General features: G+C 42.7%; 1 protein-coding gene across 2 annotated transcripts in view; it reads right to left on the bottom strand.

Annotated features, from left to right (window-relative positions):
* The window catches only part of PRKCE (protein kinase C epsilon), a 518,891-nt gene that overhangs the window by 17,093 nt on the left and 483,943 nt on the right, over positions 1-17,855 (bottom strand). Inside the window, exons 12-15 of one of the 2 annotated variants that reach the window (XM_053312132.1) lie at positions 17,180-17,318; positions 15,318-15,506; positions 9,198-9,344; positions 2,112-2,141 (exon numbers count right to left, since the gene is read on the bottom strand). In XM_053312132.1, the coding sequence (XP_053168107.1) occupies positions 2,127-2,141; positions 9,198-9,344; positions 15,318-15,506; positions 17,180-17,318 (490 nt within the window). In that variant the 3' untranslated portion in view covers positions 2,112-2,126. Of the gene's footprint in view, positions 1-2,111; positions 2,142-9,197; positions 9,345-15,317; positions 15,507-17,179; positions 17,319-17,855 lie in introns of those variants that run through there. The other variant, XM_053312122.1, reaches the window with a different exon arrangement.

Genomic DNA, 17,855 nt, shown 5'->3' with positions numbered 1-17,855 from the left:
ACCAGGCGCAGAGCCTGGCCGCCAGAGGCCTGTGTGTGGCCGCAGCCCCGCTGACCCCCGCCCCCCACAGCTGACGTCAGACATGGGGGGCATGGTCTGGCTCCCAAACGGAGCCTTGAGGGAAGAGTCGCTCCTGGCTGCCTAAATAGCTCCTGAAGGGGCCACGTGGTCCCTTCAGGAGTTAATTGGCCGGTGCTGCATTCGCGGCCTTCTTATCGCCTTATATATCTATATCTATATACCGTATCAATATCAAACCGCCCTGAGCCATTTTGGAAGGGCAATATAGAAATCGAATTAATAATAATAATAATAATAATAATAATAATAATAATAAATATCTCAAGGTGTGTACTTGATCCAAATTACAAAATAAAAACAAAAACAAAACTCTTTCACAGAATTTTTTTTAAAAAATGAATGTGGCACCTGAAAGCTTTTCAACCAATAAAAGCTCAGTTAATCACCACCACAACAAATACTGAAAGCTTTTCAACCAATAAAAGCTCAGTTAATCACCACCACAACAAATACTGTGAAATGTTATCTGGCATAAAACATAGATTCAGTAACCCTGTCCCCTCCATTTTCATTTACACAATAGATTCTTCCTGTTAGAAAATGGTGATGATCCCATAATGGGATTCCTAGGGATATGTTTGTGGAGATACTGCGCAACATCCATACTAAGTTAGTTAAGACTAGGTCCCATTGAAATAAATGGGACTTATGTTAGCCATGACTAACTTGTCTCATTGATTTCAATGGTGCTTAGTCGTGGCTAACAGTCTGGATGTTGCCCACTGTAGTAAAGCAAACAACATGCCAACATACTGAAGGACAAAACTTTGATTTCAGAGAACTTCTGCTCCTAGGAATAGTGCTGCGTGTTTTAAATGCCTTGGCCATTCCTATAACACAGTTTCCCAAGCATCCGATCATGGAACCATCTGCTGAATGGGAAGAGCATGTGGCATGAATGGACTTGTGGGTAGGTGTGCGCGCGTGCACACACACACACACACACACACACACACACACACACACGTACTACTTCACAAAGAAGTTTTATTAGCCACCTATTCACATACTTGCTGTCACAGGGCAGCTTCAGCTTCAGTGGAGGGTTTGGCAAACAACTCTCCCAGAAAGGATGGATACTTGCTCCAGATGAATAGATGTGGCTAACTGCAAGGTTACTCTAAGTCAGTTTCCCTCAAACGACTGATGCACTCTTAACTCTAAGAGTAAACCTTCCCAACTGCAAGAGTGAGTAGGAGTTACCTGTCTTCAGAGAAGCTGTCTACTGTGTTTCTGCACGAGTCACTGATCTGTGTATGCCTCTTCACTGGAAGAAGATATGTCCAGATCACCCATGCTTCTGGTTGGCCACTGTGAGAAGCAATATGCTGGGCTAGACAGACCTTTGGTCTGATCCAGCAAGACTCTGCTTACGCATAGTGACTGGCAGGTACGTTCTGTTGCTTGTCTATCTTGCCAGTGATTGAATGGACCTAATTGCTCCCAACACAGCAGAACTGCCCACCCTGAATAGTGTTCCTGGAAAAATGTATATCCAGAGGATTGACTTTTACAGAGGTACAGCAGCTGCCTCCTCTATAGGGTGGTATTTAGGCTCACTAAATCTTGCCTTTAATGGTGGTTTTCTCACAGCATACGAGCAATTCTCCTGTGGCACACAGCTTGGGAATTACTGCTCTGACATTACTGGGCACTCCTGAATATATTAACAAACCATAAGCTATGCATAGGCCAAGTATAGCATTTATTTTTATACACTGACCAGGACATCGGCCCAACTATGAATAAGGGTTCCGTGTATGTCCTTAAGGGTACGAAGGGAGGTGGGGAATCAATGAACGAGTGTTGTACAATGGTACATGGGCCAACCCCATTGCCCAAAGTTGATCTGAGCAAAATACATTCCATGCAAATGCATGCAGTACGGCCCCTTGCGTCCCCCTCTGCTAGATGCCAGTTGCCATGCACCCGGATGACTGGATGGAAATATATTATGAGGCTGGAGGGACACCTGTATTAGGCCTAAAAATTGACCTACCTGGACATTTTCCCCACACTGTAGGCCTTACCTTAAAGAGGGACATTCACACTGAAGCAAACTTGAAAAGAGAGAACATTCACACAAAAAGAAATTTACTTGGCCAGTAATTTCTGGTGCTCCCATTCTATTACTGAAGGATACTGCACTTTAAGAAGAAGTTCTTTTGCCACAGCCAAACTGCAAAGTCATAATCCTATGCCTAGGATAGGTCCAGTAAGAAATTGCAAATGCAACATTATGACTTCAAAGCAGCGGGATAGAAAACCCTAGTTTCAAACGCACAAATATTTTGGCTCATTAGCAGTTAACGTCATAAAAAAGTGAAAGCAAACATGGCAAATTTCTTTAGGTTTATTTCTATATAAAATGTTGTCTCCAGAAAGAAAGTCCCTCTTTAAGGATTCCAGCCACATTTCTTAGCAACATGAGATCTGCTGCAACATTGTCTGTCTGTGTGTGTGTTTTGAAGAAGCCAAATACTGATTTTTCTGCACAATCCGCTGACACATCCTTATAATTTGATTTACATGCCACCTTTCTGCCCAACAAAGGCCCTCATCTGCCAAATGAGCAGCTGCATTTGACATGTGTTCCCTTCTGAAAACAGAATCACTGCTCACTCCAGTGCAACTATTGGCAATTGTCCTATTTCACCCAGATTTCTGGTATTTTTATGCATGCAGAATAGTCTTCAGACGGTTTTGAAGAGAATTAGTGAGAAAGATCTTCTGAAAAATTTGGTGGTTTTTCTTTCATTGTAACCTCCCCCAAAATGAAAAATAAAATCCTCTCATATACTGGCTGCTGGCACTCATCAGGAATGCAGACTGGCTACTTCTAAAAATTTGTTCTGGTGCTGGGTTTATTCAGATGTAAACCTTGCTGCAGCACAAAACTGAAAATCAAACACATCGCTGGCATCCTTAAGACAAGACTTGCAAGGAGCAAGAAAGCTACAAGGACAGATTTGAAGGAAATAAACATATAGTAGCTTAGAATGCACCAATTAAAGACAGGACGATTTTTCTATCTTTATCACTGTGGCAAAGATGAGAACAGGACAGCCTGAAAAGTAGTGGGTTAGCTAGCAACCCCAAAATATCAAGTTCCTCTTTTAATAATCATATTAGCTTAGATCAAGTCTGCACAACTTATGACCCAACACGACAGTCCTATGGCAGCTTACCAGGGGCTTTATAAACCTTCTGGTTTTGTTGCCTGCCTGCCTGCCAAGACAAGGGGGTAGTGAAGCAGCTGACAGGCCCTACTACAAGGCCGATAGACTGCATTTGGTGCTGCAGGTCACAAGTTCTTCAGGCTTGTCTTGGGTTTTTTAAACAGAAAGATATTTAGATGGTATTCTCCTGAGGATACAGTCAATGGGGCAAGAGGTATGCATCTGCCTAACCATGTGGGATCTCCCCATCTCAATGTTCAAGGACCTGCAAATGGAGTGCTCGGGGCAATCCCACAGACTGATAAATGTACCAGGACTTGAGTTGACCTGAGAGGGATGCCAGGTGGGGATTCAGCCTCTTCACACAACACAACTCTGATCAAATAGCAAAAGTGCAAGGAGGCCAGCTGTACCAGCAGGGGAGCCTCTTTTCACCCAAAGGCCTATGAATGTCTTTTCAGGTTAAGCTGCTTGGGACAGTTAAACCAGCAAGAGACTCTTGTTAGGGGATGGGACCATAACTCAGAAGATCTGCTTTGCATGCAGAAAGTCCCAGGTTCAATCCTTGGCATCTCTAGGTAGGACCGGGAACGACTCCTGCCTGAAACCTTGGAGAGCAACTACCAGTCACTTTAGACAATATTGAGCTGCTAGACGGACCATGGATCTGACTTGGTGTAAAGCAGCTTCCTCTGTCCTTAGACTCTGTTCTGGCTAGTGATGGGTCACCTTTGTCTTGCTAGCTCTCTGCCTTTGCCTTGCCTCAGTCTCAGCAAAGCTGCCTGAGAGAAGAGGAGGGTATATGCACCCCTAAGTCTCACCCCTACTTTTACTACATTGACTGTACTGTCAAGAAAGTAGCACCTGAATACAGACACGACTGCAAAGATGCTTGCATGGTACTGACAAAGGGCATATCTAACATGAACCAACCCATGTTAAGTGTTCCTATGTTGCATTGAATTCAATGGAGAAAAAAATTCCAAATGCTCAACTCTTTCCCATTGAATCCAGGCGCGGCTTGTGAACGCACCTCTGGGGTGGGTGGGTGGCTTCTTTAAGGTAAACAGAGCCGGTGCTCCGTGCCACCCAGCATCTGGATAAAGACCACTTGCATTCAATACCCCCCCCCAATAAATGCATTCTTTCCCTACACATGAATGACTCTGCAGTTTGCACATCAAGAAAGCAAAGGGCATACTGTGGTGTAGCGCTAGTGACAGAGCAGTACTCTTATGGATATCACCCCACTACCAACATATATCAACTTAAGTTTAAGTGCCTTGACTTTCCCCAAAGAATTCTGGGAATTTTACTTGGAAGATTTGGGCTAAAAACGCCAAGCCCTCCTCACATCACAACAATTCCCAGGGTTCACTGGAAAGAATGAATGATTGTTAAACCAGTTTTAGTCTATAGTGTAGATATATCGGTATAAATATAGATATACCATAGAAACACACTTGGGCACTATTAATCTCACCTGCATAAATGACTAATGCCTGGAATAAAAGTGAGGTGCGAAGACAGAAAAACTGCTCCCAGAATGGAAATGTCCTCATACTCAACTGGTCTTGATTCACTTTCAGGACCTTAGCCCATTTCGGAAATTACACTCAAAAGTGCCTACAGGTGTCTGTATACATGTACATGTTGAATGCATTCGTTTAAATAGTGAGCCTGAGTACAGGCTCCCTTAAATGCAGGGTACGGTTAGGAAGCAACTGTATACACGCTAAACAAAATGTCTGAATAACTGAACGTGTGTTCAGATCTGGATGTGTATATACAAATGGGCATGTGCTCAACATATTGCCTGAATAGGGCTACTGCCCCTTTCTTTTTTATGCAGACCCAAGACGGATCTCCTAGGACTGGTTTTCACTCATGCATGATGGACTGTAACTCCCACGAACCACTCCCAAATTCATGGAACATGCAATCATGTTAATAAGCTGAATAAGTAACAAAGGAGAATGGCTCTCAAGCATCCTTACACACTGCCTGGAGGCCTGCTGAGACCTGCAAGTCTCTTCAGAGATGGGAGTGATTTCTTGCATCTTTAAATGCTAGACTGGAAGTGCTTGCACAACAGGACGATTGAAATGGAGAACAGAAGAATGGAGAGGAAGAAGGAATGAAAAAAGCTGAATTACTGGTGGGCAATTTTAATTATTAGTGAAGTGGCCCTCATTAATAAGGGGCAGGGCAGAAAGGACGAACAGATTGCAAGGACTCAGGGTATGGCCGACCAGACTATCTTACCACACACTGGAAGCTGCCGCCAGTCAGTGTAGACAGTACTGAGCTAGATGGACCAATAGTCTGACTTCGTATAAGGCAGCTTCCGATGTAACTGTCTAAACTGGGTACCTCCACCATAAAAGGCATCTCCAGCGATGGCAGAGATAGCTCTTCCTATAATGTTCCCCGCCTAGCTACTGGTGGTGGAATCAGCAAACTTACGCACAGCAGTGCAACACTTCCAGACCTATTGAAATAAGAGCCTCCTCATCTCTGGCAACTTTTAAAAAGGCACTGAAGTGAAGAGACATTTATTCACCCAGGCTTTTAGTTAGATTTATCATTTTAATATTTTTAATACTGGGTTTTAAATGTTTTCAGTATTTTTAAATGATTTTAATTATTAACTGATTTGATGTTTTAAATGGTTTTAATTGTAAACCAGAGATGCAAGTTCTGGGTGGTATAGAAATATTATCAATAAGCAGGTAAGTAAGTAAATGCATACAGCACTTTCCTCATGCCCTGGTCGGGCAGGGAGCCAGTGCCAGCCTTGAGGAAATGTTTATTCATAAGCACTAGAACTGTGCAAGAGAGAAGCAAACGGATGCATGGGTAGCAGCCAACATACATCTACCCTCATCATAATCTTGTATAGGCAAAAACAGATCACAATTACAGGAATGTGGAAGTGAGTTTATACCTGGAACATTGAATTTATCGCTTGTTGCTCTTTGCCAAGGGGTTCTGATGAATTTAAGGGTAAGGGAGGGTAGGAACAGGACAGCAACATGTACAGGCTTGCTGATTGTTAAATGGTGCCAGTATGTATGGCAGATAAAAGCAACTGTTAAGAATACATCTTGAGGATGAATAAGAGATGGAAAGAAATGACTGAGGATAATTCAAGTGGAATTCTCTTCCAGCTGGCCAGTTCACACATGCATGGACATGGTGTAGCCTCACATCAATCATGACACTCCGCTAAAGGTGAAAACTGACTCCATTTTGTTTGAGCTGACAATGGATGATATGAAAAAAGGTGATATGGTCATGATTAATCCAATGGCTCATTCACACATGCAACCTATTCCTTGATGCTACAGTCAACGTCTAAAGATCATGCATGAACCAGGCCAAAAACTAGGAATAATGTGAATAAAAATGGGAGTGGGGGGGGGGGAATCTTGGACATTTCCAGGTAAATCTATCACAGCAATTATATGTTATCTCCAGAAAGTGATAGAAATGTACTTAGCCATCAGAAGTATTAGAAAACCACACATCAGTGCCCTAACATCAACCACAACATAATAGACTGGATTTGATCTTAGTGCCGAGTCTACTAAAGTCTCCAGTGGAAGCAGGATCAAGCACCAGGTGACCAACTAAATTTTTTGAGGCTTTATTTTCCTGGCATTAACTAGGGTCACTGGCGTAACCATTTTAGTTAACCTTATCAATGATTTTTTTTAAAAAAATTCCAACATTGATAAAGCATGTTGACAAAAGCAAGTAGAGCAACAGAGACGACACAGAGTCAGAGAACCATGAAGCTTTTCAGTGCTCATGTTAAAAAGAACATTGTGTAGAAAAGGGAACCAATGGCAATTCTAGTGCCAGAGCTCTTGCGTGGCACATTGGGACACCATGTCTAAACACAGGCCTCCACATAGTTCTTTAGCTGTTTACCAAAATATGTGAGGTCAGTGACTAAGTTTCCAGTCAAGATGGAAGCTGCTTGATATTTTCTTAGCTTTCAAATTAAACACATAAAATTTGATCAGAAAGGAGAAGAAAACTTGTTTGCTTGGCTTTGATTGTCAAAGAGATATTTGTGCTTAAAATACACTTAAGCATGCCTGCAATGGCCATCCCATATGCTTGCCCCTCAAGCAAACTATTCTTTTTTATTTCCTAGACCTTCATCTTATTTTTATTGCAATAGTTCACAATAAAAGAAAGAGGAAAATAAGATCCTAGTCATGACGTTGAATCACTGGCTGACATCATAAAATGTACAATATTATATAAAATGTATAATATAAAATGTAAAATAAATAAATAAATAAAAATTATGACTAACCAAGTGGGTGGACTTTGAGGGACTGTGGGGACACAAGTGGGAGCTCCAGTCCCCCAGCATGTGCGCTGTTGTGCAAATGCCCTTAGAGTCCGGAGCACTCCCCATGCTCTGGAAGAGATCTTCAAGGTTGGAACCATGTCGGTGAACCTCAGCAATGTATTTCCAAAGTGGCAGAACCCTTGTGGTCTGTGTGCGGGCAGGGGGAGTTGCATGAGGGTTCCCCGTGTCCCCCACCAAGGCCCTCCTATGGACACACTTGATTAGTCAGGCTGTTAGCCAGGGATACCTATCCCCAACATACAACCCAAAGGCTCCATGGTACACAGACCATGGGACTGTTTTGGGAGTTCATGCATATTCCAGTATGAAGAACATGTTTCAGATGCAAATAGCCTTGGAAACCAAGGGTAAAAAATCGTATGTTCAGCTTGCTTGATAGGCACTAGCCAAGGTGTGGCTACCTTAGCTATCCTCCCAGCCTTGGCCTGGTAAGTGGCAGTAGTCCATGATGCCTGACCTCAGTGGCCGACATCCTAAGGCAGTACATGCACGATGCACAAAGTTGCACTAGTGCAACAACTTGCATAGCTGTGCTAAATCAGGAGGATTTTTGGAATTGTGCACTTGTGCACAAGTTCCCTGCAAAACAACACAGGAGGCATGCCACAGGTTGTGCAAGTGAAAATATGCAGCCTCCAGACTTCGTGCAACACATTAGCACAACAGCATTGTGCTAGTGCAACGTCCTGGCACAAGCTCAGCTATCCTTTATAACTAAGGATAGTAGTGTTAAATGATCAGACTCACAAGTGATACCACTTATATGACTAAGAGTGCAATCCTGTGCATGGTTACCTGTAAATCTCACTGTGTTCAGACTCTGGCAAGTGTGTTTAGGACTGCAGCCTTAATGCACACTTACTTTGAGCAAACAGGTTTCCATAAGTTCCCAAGGTTGGAATAAAGAGAAATTGGCTGTTTCTCAGTCACTGAAGCTCTCCACACGAGCAGTGTGGACAGCCTAACTGGGCTATCCCTGCAGACGAGCAAGGAGCTGTCCCTGGGAAGCTGGATCAGCTGCCCATATGATTACTGGCTCCATCACGGAGCCGGTAGGGGCAGCAGGGATCGGGGGCCACCCTGTGAGTGCACAGGGCATCCTAGGGAGACCCCTGAGGCCAGGAGGCTTGTTTGAGCTTCCTGACAGGGGTCTCCTCATGAGTCGCCGTGGCACGGAGCTGCACCATTTCACAATCAGGTAAGTGGTTGTTAGCGGAGCATGTGCTCTGCTAACCTCATTTAACCGGGGGGCGGTAGTTTTAAAGGCTTGCTGCCAGGAGCCATGCAGCTTCCGTTGCAGCACACAACCGGGAGAAACCGGGCTAGGCTTCCTTGGCCCTATTTCTCCTGGTCGTGGGAATAGCCTCAGTGTATGGTAAGCTAACTCAACACTCGCCTCTAAAGAAACCAACAGCCTGACTCTCTTTGACAGAGCACATATTTTGCCATTTTGGATTTTCAGTTCAGTAGTCTTATCATCAAGGAAATCAAGCAACTGTATGCCTTTTCTATCATATTCCTTTCCACAAACTCAGATTAGTACTTACAATCCGAGGTTTGAAGGGTGGCTTGATTTTCCTTTGTTCTAGAAGGACCCAGTCAATTTCCTTGAAGAAGGGGTGTTGCTTAATGGCATCTTCGCCATTCTGCGATGCCACACAGCCGAGTCGCTTGTTTGGATTTTTTGTCATGAACTGGAGGAAAGTCAGAAGGTACCAAACTTTATTTATTCAATCATGAAAAACAAACACAATCTATTGTGATCAACTTTATTTACTTAAGAATTGCTTCTGAAGAAGAGCATTTCAGCACGAAACACATTAGGCAATACTGAACTTATTAATATGAAATGCATCAGTAAAAAGATATATTAAATAAATTAACTGAAATCTACCAGCACCTTTGGGAGTCTCCCCCCACCTCTTTTCATTTCCAGTTGCTGGTACTGCATCATTTCTCTCCCTCTTCCCTCTTTGTTTGTGTGTTTTGTATCCAAATCTAACCCCTCTAAATCACCCAAGATTCTATTTGTATTTGCTTTGCTATGATTTGGACTGATTCAGACCACTTAAAAAGGTCCTAGGGGGCACCAAATTTGGTTGGTGAGTAGGTCCCCATGGGTGCCACCTACCACCCAAATTTCATTGCAGTGGGATACTTGGTTGATATTTAATGATTTTTAAAAAGTTTTTACTGATTTTGAAAATTTCCACCATAGGAAAAAATGGGGATTTGAAGTTGCCATATCCTAACCCTAAAACAGATCCCCAGCTTTCATTTTAAAAAGAAAGAAAACTAAGCTCTAGCCCTTGTAGAAGTGAAGTTATGGAACAAAATGTGCAGTCATTATTTTGCATATGTTTGCATTCTTTGGTGTATAATAACTTTTCCTCACAATGAATCCCTATGAGGATTCATTGCACACCTTCATATCTTCTGTTAATTTTGACTGCCACTGGACAGTGCCAAGTGTCAACTGCCATATGCCAACTACACCCCCACCCTCAAGGCAGTGGGGTACTCATTTTAATTTTTAGGAATACTGAAGTGTTTAGATTCTTTGGTGTCTAATAACTTTTCCTCATAATTAATCCCTATGAGGATTTATTATACACCTTCATTTATTTTGTTCATTTTGACTATCATTGGACAGTCTGTCAACTGCCATGTGTCAAAAAATGAAACCCGGGAATCTGGGGGAATTAATAGGAGGGATCTGAATCTCGAATCGATTTGAATCAAATCAGGTGTGATCCGATTTGTACCCAAATCTAGCCAATGGACCACAGGAGTGATCTATTTTGTCTCCAAATCACCCAAATCAGCTAGATTCGGGTACAAATCAATTTGTACCCAAATCAATTTGCACATCGCTACTATTTTTGGACTGATTGATTGATTGATTGATTAAGTGCTGTCAAGTCAGTGTCAACTCTTAGCAACCACATAGATAGATTCCCTCCAGGATTATCTGTCTTCAACTTGGCCTCTAAGGTCTCTCAGTGGTACATTCATTGCTGTCATAATTGAGTCCCATCTGCCTTGCTGCTGGTCATCCTCTTCTTATCTTTCCTTCTACCTTTCCCAGCATTATGGACTTCTCAAGGCACCTGGGTCTTCACTTAATGTGTCCAAAGTATGATAGTTTAAATCTGATCATTTTTGCCTCGAGTGAAAATTCTGGATTTATTTGTTCTATGATCCATTTGTTTGTTTTCCTGGCTGTCCATGATATCCTCAAAAGTCTTCTCCAGCACCAAAGTTCAAAACCAACAATACTTTTTCTATCTTGCTTCTTCAGAGTCCAGCTTTCTCATCCATAGAGTGTCACGGGAAAAACCATTGTCTGGACAATTCTAATCTTTGTAGGTATAGACACGTTTTTGGATGACAACTCCCATAATCCCCAGCCACAATAGCCAATAGCCAGGGATTATGCGAGTTGTGGGCCAACATTTGCAGGAGGGCCGAAGCTGAGCAGGCCTGATCTAAACAACTAGGTTGATTTTAAAAAGCTTAAGAAGACACAAACACAGGCACAATGAAGAGCTGCAAGGGTTGATTTTCTCAATGCATTTTGATGGTATCTTTATCAAGGAAAAATAAATATATAACTCTTCACCCATAAACATGCTCAACAGAGCCTTCATGTTGCATAATCTTAAACAAAATCTCAAAGAACAACAGCAGAAATGGGTGTTTCTGATATGTTTCAATGGGATCTTTTTCAAGGAAAATGACAGATGTCATTTTTGCTTGTAGCATGCAGTTTTGTTGAGAACGTCTTTGAAGGAGTTACATGATACATTGCCCCCAGATAAAAAATACCATCAAAATACAAAACACCCATCTCTGCAGCTGTTCTTTGCATGTGTGTTATGGCTCTATCTAACTTCATACTCTTTTTTTTAAGACTATGAGCCCTTTGGGGACAGGGAACCACCTTTAGTTATTATTATTATTTTTCTAAGTAAACTGCTTTGAGAACTTTTGTTGAAAAGTGGTATATTAATATTCATGGTAGTAGTACTCCTCTGACTCGCAGCATCTCTTTAAGACATCAGACTGAAGTCTCAGCTGTCCCTCCTGAAATTCTTTAACCAGGAATTGAATCTGGGAATGCATGTGGTCTGTTCCTAAGCTAAGGCTGCTCCACCTCTCACACACAACTTGTTTCCCAGGGAACCAGCACGAACCATTATAAAGCTAGCCACAGTTACCCACACCTTAGACTCATCACGGCTGGATGACTGTAACATGCTCTATGTGGGCTGCCTTTGAAGAATATTCGGAAACTGCAGCTAGGGCAAAATGTGGCAGCTAGGATTTTACCCGGAGCTGCCCGTTGGCAGAATGTTTACCTATTCTGAAAGAGCTGCATTGGCTACCAATTTTTTTTAAATTATATTGTAAACCACTTTGGGATTATTTTAATGACAAGCGGTATACAAATTGAACTATAAAATAAAAAAAGGTTCAAACTCCCAGAAGTCATGAGATACATAAACCTTTTAATAACTATAGCCTATTTTTAGAGCTGTGTACTAGCAAGAAACCTCTGAAATGAATGAATGCCAACAGAGTACTTTGGAAGGTTTTCAGTGTTGTTCCTGAGAAATTTAAATCCTATATTCTCATAGTTTATAACTTCCCAGCCTCAGGCTTTGGGCAGCACCCATGGATGCTGAGAATATAGACCAGTGCTGGAAATTTGAAATCAATGGCAAAAGACTGCACAGAAAATACTGTGGAGTGGAAAAACAAACACGGTTCTGCAATAGCTACTTAGAATTTGTTTTTAAAAGTCTCCTTAATAAGGCTCTTGAGTTACAGTGCTCAAAGAACAAAACCCTTGTCTAACCGTACAATGTGAGGAAACAAAGCGTTCCAAAGCTAATCCCTTGTTAATATTCCACAGTCAAGTACATAGACGCCTCTCCATTTCCTCTGCTTTTCCTGCTGCACTGAATGCAGCTAACATACACGGTGAAAAACACAAGCTTCAAACACCGAGCTAAGCCTGAAACTAACCCAGCAGAAGGTTTTTTACTAAAAGCTAGAGGCCAGAATACTGTATGCGGGTCTTGCTCCTGCTGTACCCCCTCCTAGGAAGCCAGGGATCGTGCTGCTTCTCCTGCTGCTGTAGCCTTGGGTGTGAAAGAAAAGGAGTTAAATAAGCCTTCCTGCTTTCCCCCCTGCTCCTTCCTAGCTCCCCGACTCAGAGCAAAGGAGAGAACAAGCCTCCTCATTGGCTGTTTCCTTCCCACTTATGAAGCCAGCATGGCAAGCTGCACGTGTGCTCTTTGGCTCTCCCAACTCCTGCGAGACTTCCAGATCTTGCAGTGAGGTTGCCATGGCTCTATTGCTGTGGCAACAGTGCCCCAGCCAGCCTTGATAACAAGAAGCAAGCAGAAGCCCCAAATGGACTTCCTTCATGCCTTGGGGACTTCTTCCAACTTTCAACTGTACCAGTTGCAGGGGAGTAACAGTAAGAGAGAGGGCATGCCCTCAACTCCTGCTTGTAGGCTTCCAGTGGCATCTGGTGGGCCACTGTGTGAAACAGGATGCTGGACTAGATGGGCCTCCTTGGGCCTGATCCAGCAGGGCTGTTCTTATGTTCAACAAGATGCTAGAATGAGTAGTGGTGGTCAAACAGCTGACAGGCAGGGCAGAATTCTCGTAGCCTTCACACATGTTTATTTATTATATATGTACACTGCCCCAAACTTCCAGCTGGGCAGTTCACAGCAATATAAGAAAAAGACAAATTAAAATGGGGTGGGTGGGGGGAGAATTGAAACGTTAAAGAAATGTAAAACCAGAAGTCTGGTTAAAAAGCCTGGATGAATAAATATGTCTTTAGAGCAGGGTTTCTCAACGTGTGGGTCCCCAGATGTAATTGGACTTCAACTCCCATAATTCCCAACCCACGGCCACTGGGGCTGGGGATTATGGGAGTTGAAGTCCAATAACATCTGGGAACCCACACGTTGAGAAACCCTGCTTTAGAGACTTTCTAAAAGTTGTCAGAGATGAGGAGGCTCTTATTTCAGCAGGGAGCACATTCCAGAGTCTCGGGGCAGCCACAGAGAAGGCCTGTCCCTGTGTAGGCACCAGATGAGCCAGTGGCAACTGCACACAAACCTCTCCAGATGATCTCAATAGGCAATGGGGCTCATGGCGAAGAAGACGTTCTCCTAAATGCCCAGGGCCTAAGCTGTTTAGGACTTTATATGTCATAACCAACACCTTGTATTTTGCCCAGAAACATATTGGTAGCCAGTGTAGTTCTTTTAATATAGGAATAATATAGTCTCTTCAAGATGATTCAGAGACCAACCTGGTTGCCACATTCTGGACCAACTGCAGTTTCTGGACTACATATAAAGGCAGCCCCACTTGCAGTAGTCAAGTCTGGAGATTACCAACATATGTACTACAGTTCTGAGGTCATTTATCTCAAGAAACAGACACAGCTGGCATATCTGCCGAAGCTGATAACATCTCTGGCCACTGCCTCAACCTAAGACACTAGGGAGAGGTTTGGATCCAGAAGCTCTCCCAGACTGCATACCTGTCCCTTCTGGGGAAGTGTGACCCCATCCAGCACCGGCAGATCAAAACTGCCTTCTGAGTTCTGACCCCACGCAATAAATGCCTCCATATTATTTGGATTCAGTCTCAGTTTGTTATCCCTCATCCAGACCATTACTGCTGCCTCCAGGCAGGCATTTAGGGAGTTTATGCCTTCTCCTGATGATGCTGACATGGAGAAATAGATTTGGGTGTCATCAGCATACTGATAACACCCTCCACCAAATAGTGGTTTCCTGTAGATGTTAAAAGAGCATTGGAGACAGTATGGAGCCCTGGGGGACACCATATAAAAGTTCACATTTTGAAGACCAACAGTCTCCAAGTGACACCATCTGGAATCTGTCTGAGAGGTAGGAGTAGAAAGACTGCAAAGCAGAAGGCTTTCTGTTTTGAGCTCTAAACACTCGAAAAAGCCCATTTTGAGCCGAAACATTTCAATGTCGAAAAGTTTTAAACATCCCTAAAATTAACATCTCACCTGTTTTAAGGTGACAAGGTGAAATGCTACAATCCTATGCATATTTACCTGGGAGTAAGTCCCATTGAACACAGAGGAACTTACTTCAGAGTAAATATGCATAGGCTAGTACTTCAAGACACTACACTTAAATGATTGTCTGCAATCCTAAGCATGCTTACTTGGGAGTTACATTCCATTGAAATTACTGGGACTTACTTCCAAGTAAACATGGTTAGGATTGGGCTAGGTGTGTATTAAATGTGCTTTGGATTGGGGCCCAACGTAAACATGCAGGCAGTGGTTCTTTAATTACATAATCATCCCCTGCACTATGGCAGCCCTGCAGTATGAAGTGTCAGCCTGGTAAGATAGTTCAGTTTGCTTGTGTTGCTTTTTCTTCCTGAAATATGACTCTTAAGTGCATCGGTTTATACAGTATACAGCCACAAGGAACACAAACATTTTGTCCCTTTCCCACAAGAAGTGTAATTCATCCCAGACCCTGTTATATTGACACTAGCACTCTTAAACTGCAGTTGAACTCCCAGTGGTGGTCATCCTTATACTATTACAGGAAAATTCAGTTAAAAAGGAAGACAGACAGACTTACAGCTTTCAAAATGCTCACAGCTTCTTTGCTAAGCCACACTGGGTACAGTACATCATCATGAAGGATGGACTCAAAGAGATCATCTTCATTGTCAGCTTCAAAGGGGGGTTGGCCAGCCATCATTTCATACATGAGGACACCCAGTGCCCACCAATCCACAGAGGGACCATATTCTAATTCTTGGAGGATCTGTTAGGGGAACCAAGAGGAGAGAGAGAGAGAGAGAGAGAGAGGGAGGGAGAGAGGAAGGGAAATGTCAGACTGGACAAAAACTAACAGGCTCTGAATCCCTGCTATTTCAGAACAAACTGGATAAACATTTTTCACCAGTTTGAGAAGAGCACATACTACACCTTTAAACATGAACTATAATTTCCTCAAAGATCCATCTTTAAAGGCAACCTGGATAGCTTTAAGAGGTGTTTAGATAAATTCATGGAGGACAGGTCTATCAATGGCTATTAGTCTGAGGGCTATAGGCCACCTCCAGCCTGACAGGCAAATTGCCTCTAAATACCAGTTGCAGGGGAGCAACAGCAGGGCATGCCTCAGCCCTTGCCTGTGGGCTTCCCAGATGCATCTGGTGGTCCACTGTGTTAAACAGGATGCTGGACTAGATGGGCCTTGGGCCTGATCCAGCAGGGCTGTCCTAATGTTCTCTGCAAAAGGAGCATTACCACGCACTGTTCCCTATGACTGTGGAAATGATACATTACCAGTTGAATATGTCACCAGTTGCATAACAAGATGGAGACTGCTCTCAAGACAGTAAGAGAGAAAAGAAGCTTTTCTTGCTGCTTTTTGCGATGTGTGGGTGTGTGTTTATCCCATTTGTCCACATGATCAGATATATATCCCACAACGATTACATTAAGGACAAGAGTTAACTGCTGGAATTCTAGCTTATAGAATTATCTTCCCAGGAGAATGGAATCATGGGGATTCCCTTATAGTGACCAAAAGTGTTCCTGTAGCTTAGGTGCTGTTGCATCTATCGAACATGTATTATTATATTGCCCATTTTATCAGGATTTCCAGGGTGAATTGTTATCCCTTACTACATAATTTTCTGGGGCACTCTGATGAATTCTGTGTTTTGGTTATTGGTTGACTTTTACAGGAGTCACCCGCAATGTTGCTAGGTTTTGTGCTGCTGCTTCTAGAATATGACAAGGACTAGTAAGGGATGGTCTCAATCAGTAGATATGCCATGCAGCTGATAAATGTAGCTTTTAGAAATATTACTTTACAAGTCCCCCTCTTCTTTGTTAATGTAATGTTTAAAATTGGTACTAAGTTGGTCATAGATTGAAATAAATGGAGCATTCCCATGATTCGATTCAATTTTTTTTCTAAGTCTGTCTGGAACACATTACATACTTTGGGCTGGTTTAGTCATGTGGCAGTATTGAATAATTTCCTACAGGTGATTATTCTCTGGCTCATACATGTGTACAACTGCACAGAGATCTTGCATGAACCAGAAATAAACATGTGCATGAGACTGCAGTGATTTCTCTAATCCAAGCATTGCCTGTACATGCCAGAGTTCACAGGAGCTGTTGCGATCCTATGGGGCCATGAACATGCCTAACCTCAGTTTCTTTAGGACCATTGCCCATGGTAACAGGAGCATTACCATGCACTGTTTCCTATGTCTATGAAAATGATACTCTACCAGTTGAATATATCACCAATCATTAACATACATAAGCCCAACAATCATTAAAATACATAAGCCCAAGCATAAGCACATAGAGGGAAATCGGTGGCAGTGCCAACATGTGTGAACTGATCCGTTGTGCAAATGTGCTGTATTACTGAAAATACTTTCCCATGCAGTTAGGGACAAACTGTAATACCTCTGGAGCTATGTAGTCGGGTGTTCCACAAAAGGTAGTCGTTGTTACTCCATTCAAGATCCCTTCCTTACACATTCCAAAGTCAGCCAGTTTGCAATGACCTTCTGCATCCAGAAGAATATTGTCCAGTTTCAGGTCCCTAGAATAACAAAGAAGCAAGTTTATCCCTCATTAGCAAAAGCCTATATATGGCTTGTCGTGACTAACTTGCCCCATTAATTGCAGTGGAATTACTCACAAGTAACTTAGTCTGGCTGTCAGCTATATGTGTAAATAAACACACATTCATTCTTTAGAAAGCCCAGCATATTTTATTCTGTGCTGTTTAGCTAATGGAGGTAGTAAGTTTAAGAACACCTGGTTGCCACATCTCAAAAAGGATTCTGTAGAATTGGAAAAGGTGTGGCAAAGGGCAACCATAATGCTCAGGGGCCTGGAACACCTTCCTTATAAGGAAAGGCAAACACTTTTGGGGCTTTCTAGTTTACAAAAAAGTCACCAAGTTGGGGGGAAACAATTGAGGCTCAAAACGTTATATGTGATGTAGAAAAAGTGGAGAAACTTTTCTTCCTCCACAAAACCTAGAACCTGGGTTCATCCAATGGAGGACAAGTCTGTCAATGGCTTCCAGCATTGATAGCTATTTGTTATCTCCAGGAGCTTTCCCAGAAAGCAA

Source organism: Hemicordylus capensis, chromosome 1 (genome assembly GCF_027244095.1).
Source record: "Hemicordylus capensis ecotype Gifberg chromosome 1, rHemCap1.1.pri, whole genome shotgun sequence".
Lineage (NCBI taxonomy): Eukaryota > Metazoa > Chordata > Lepidosauria > Squamata > Cordylidae > Hemicordylus > Hemicordylus capensis.
The sequence above is the reverse complement of the archived record's forward strand: the minus strand, read 5'-3'. Positions and strand labels throughout refer to the sequence as shown.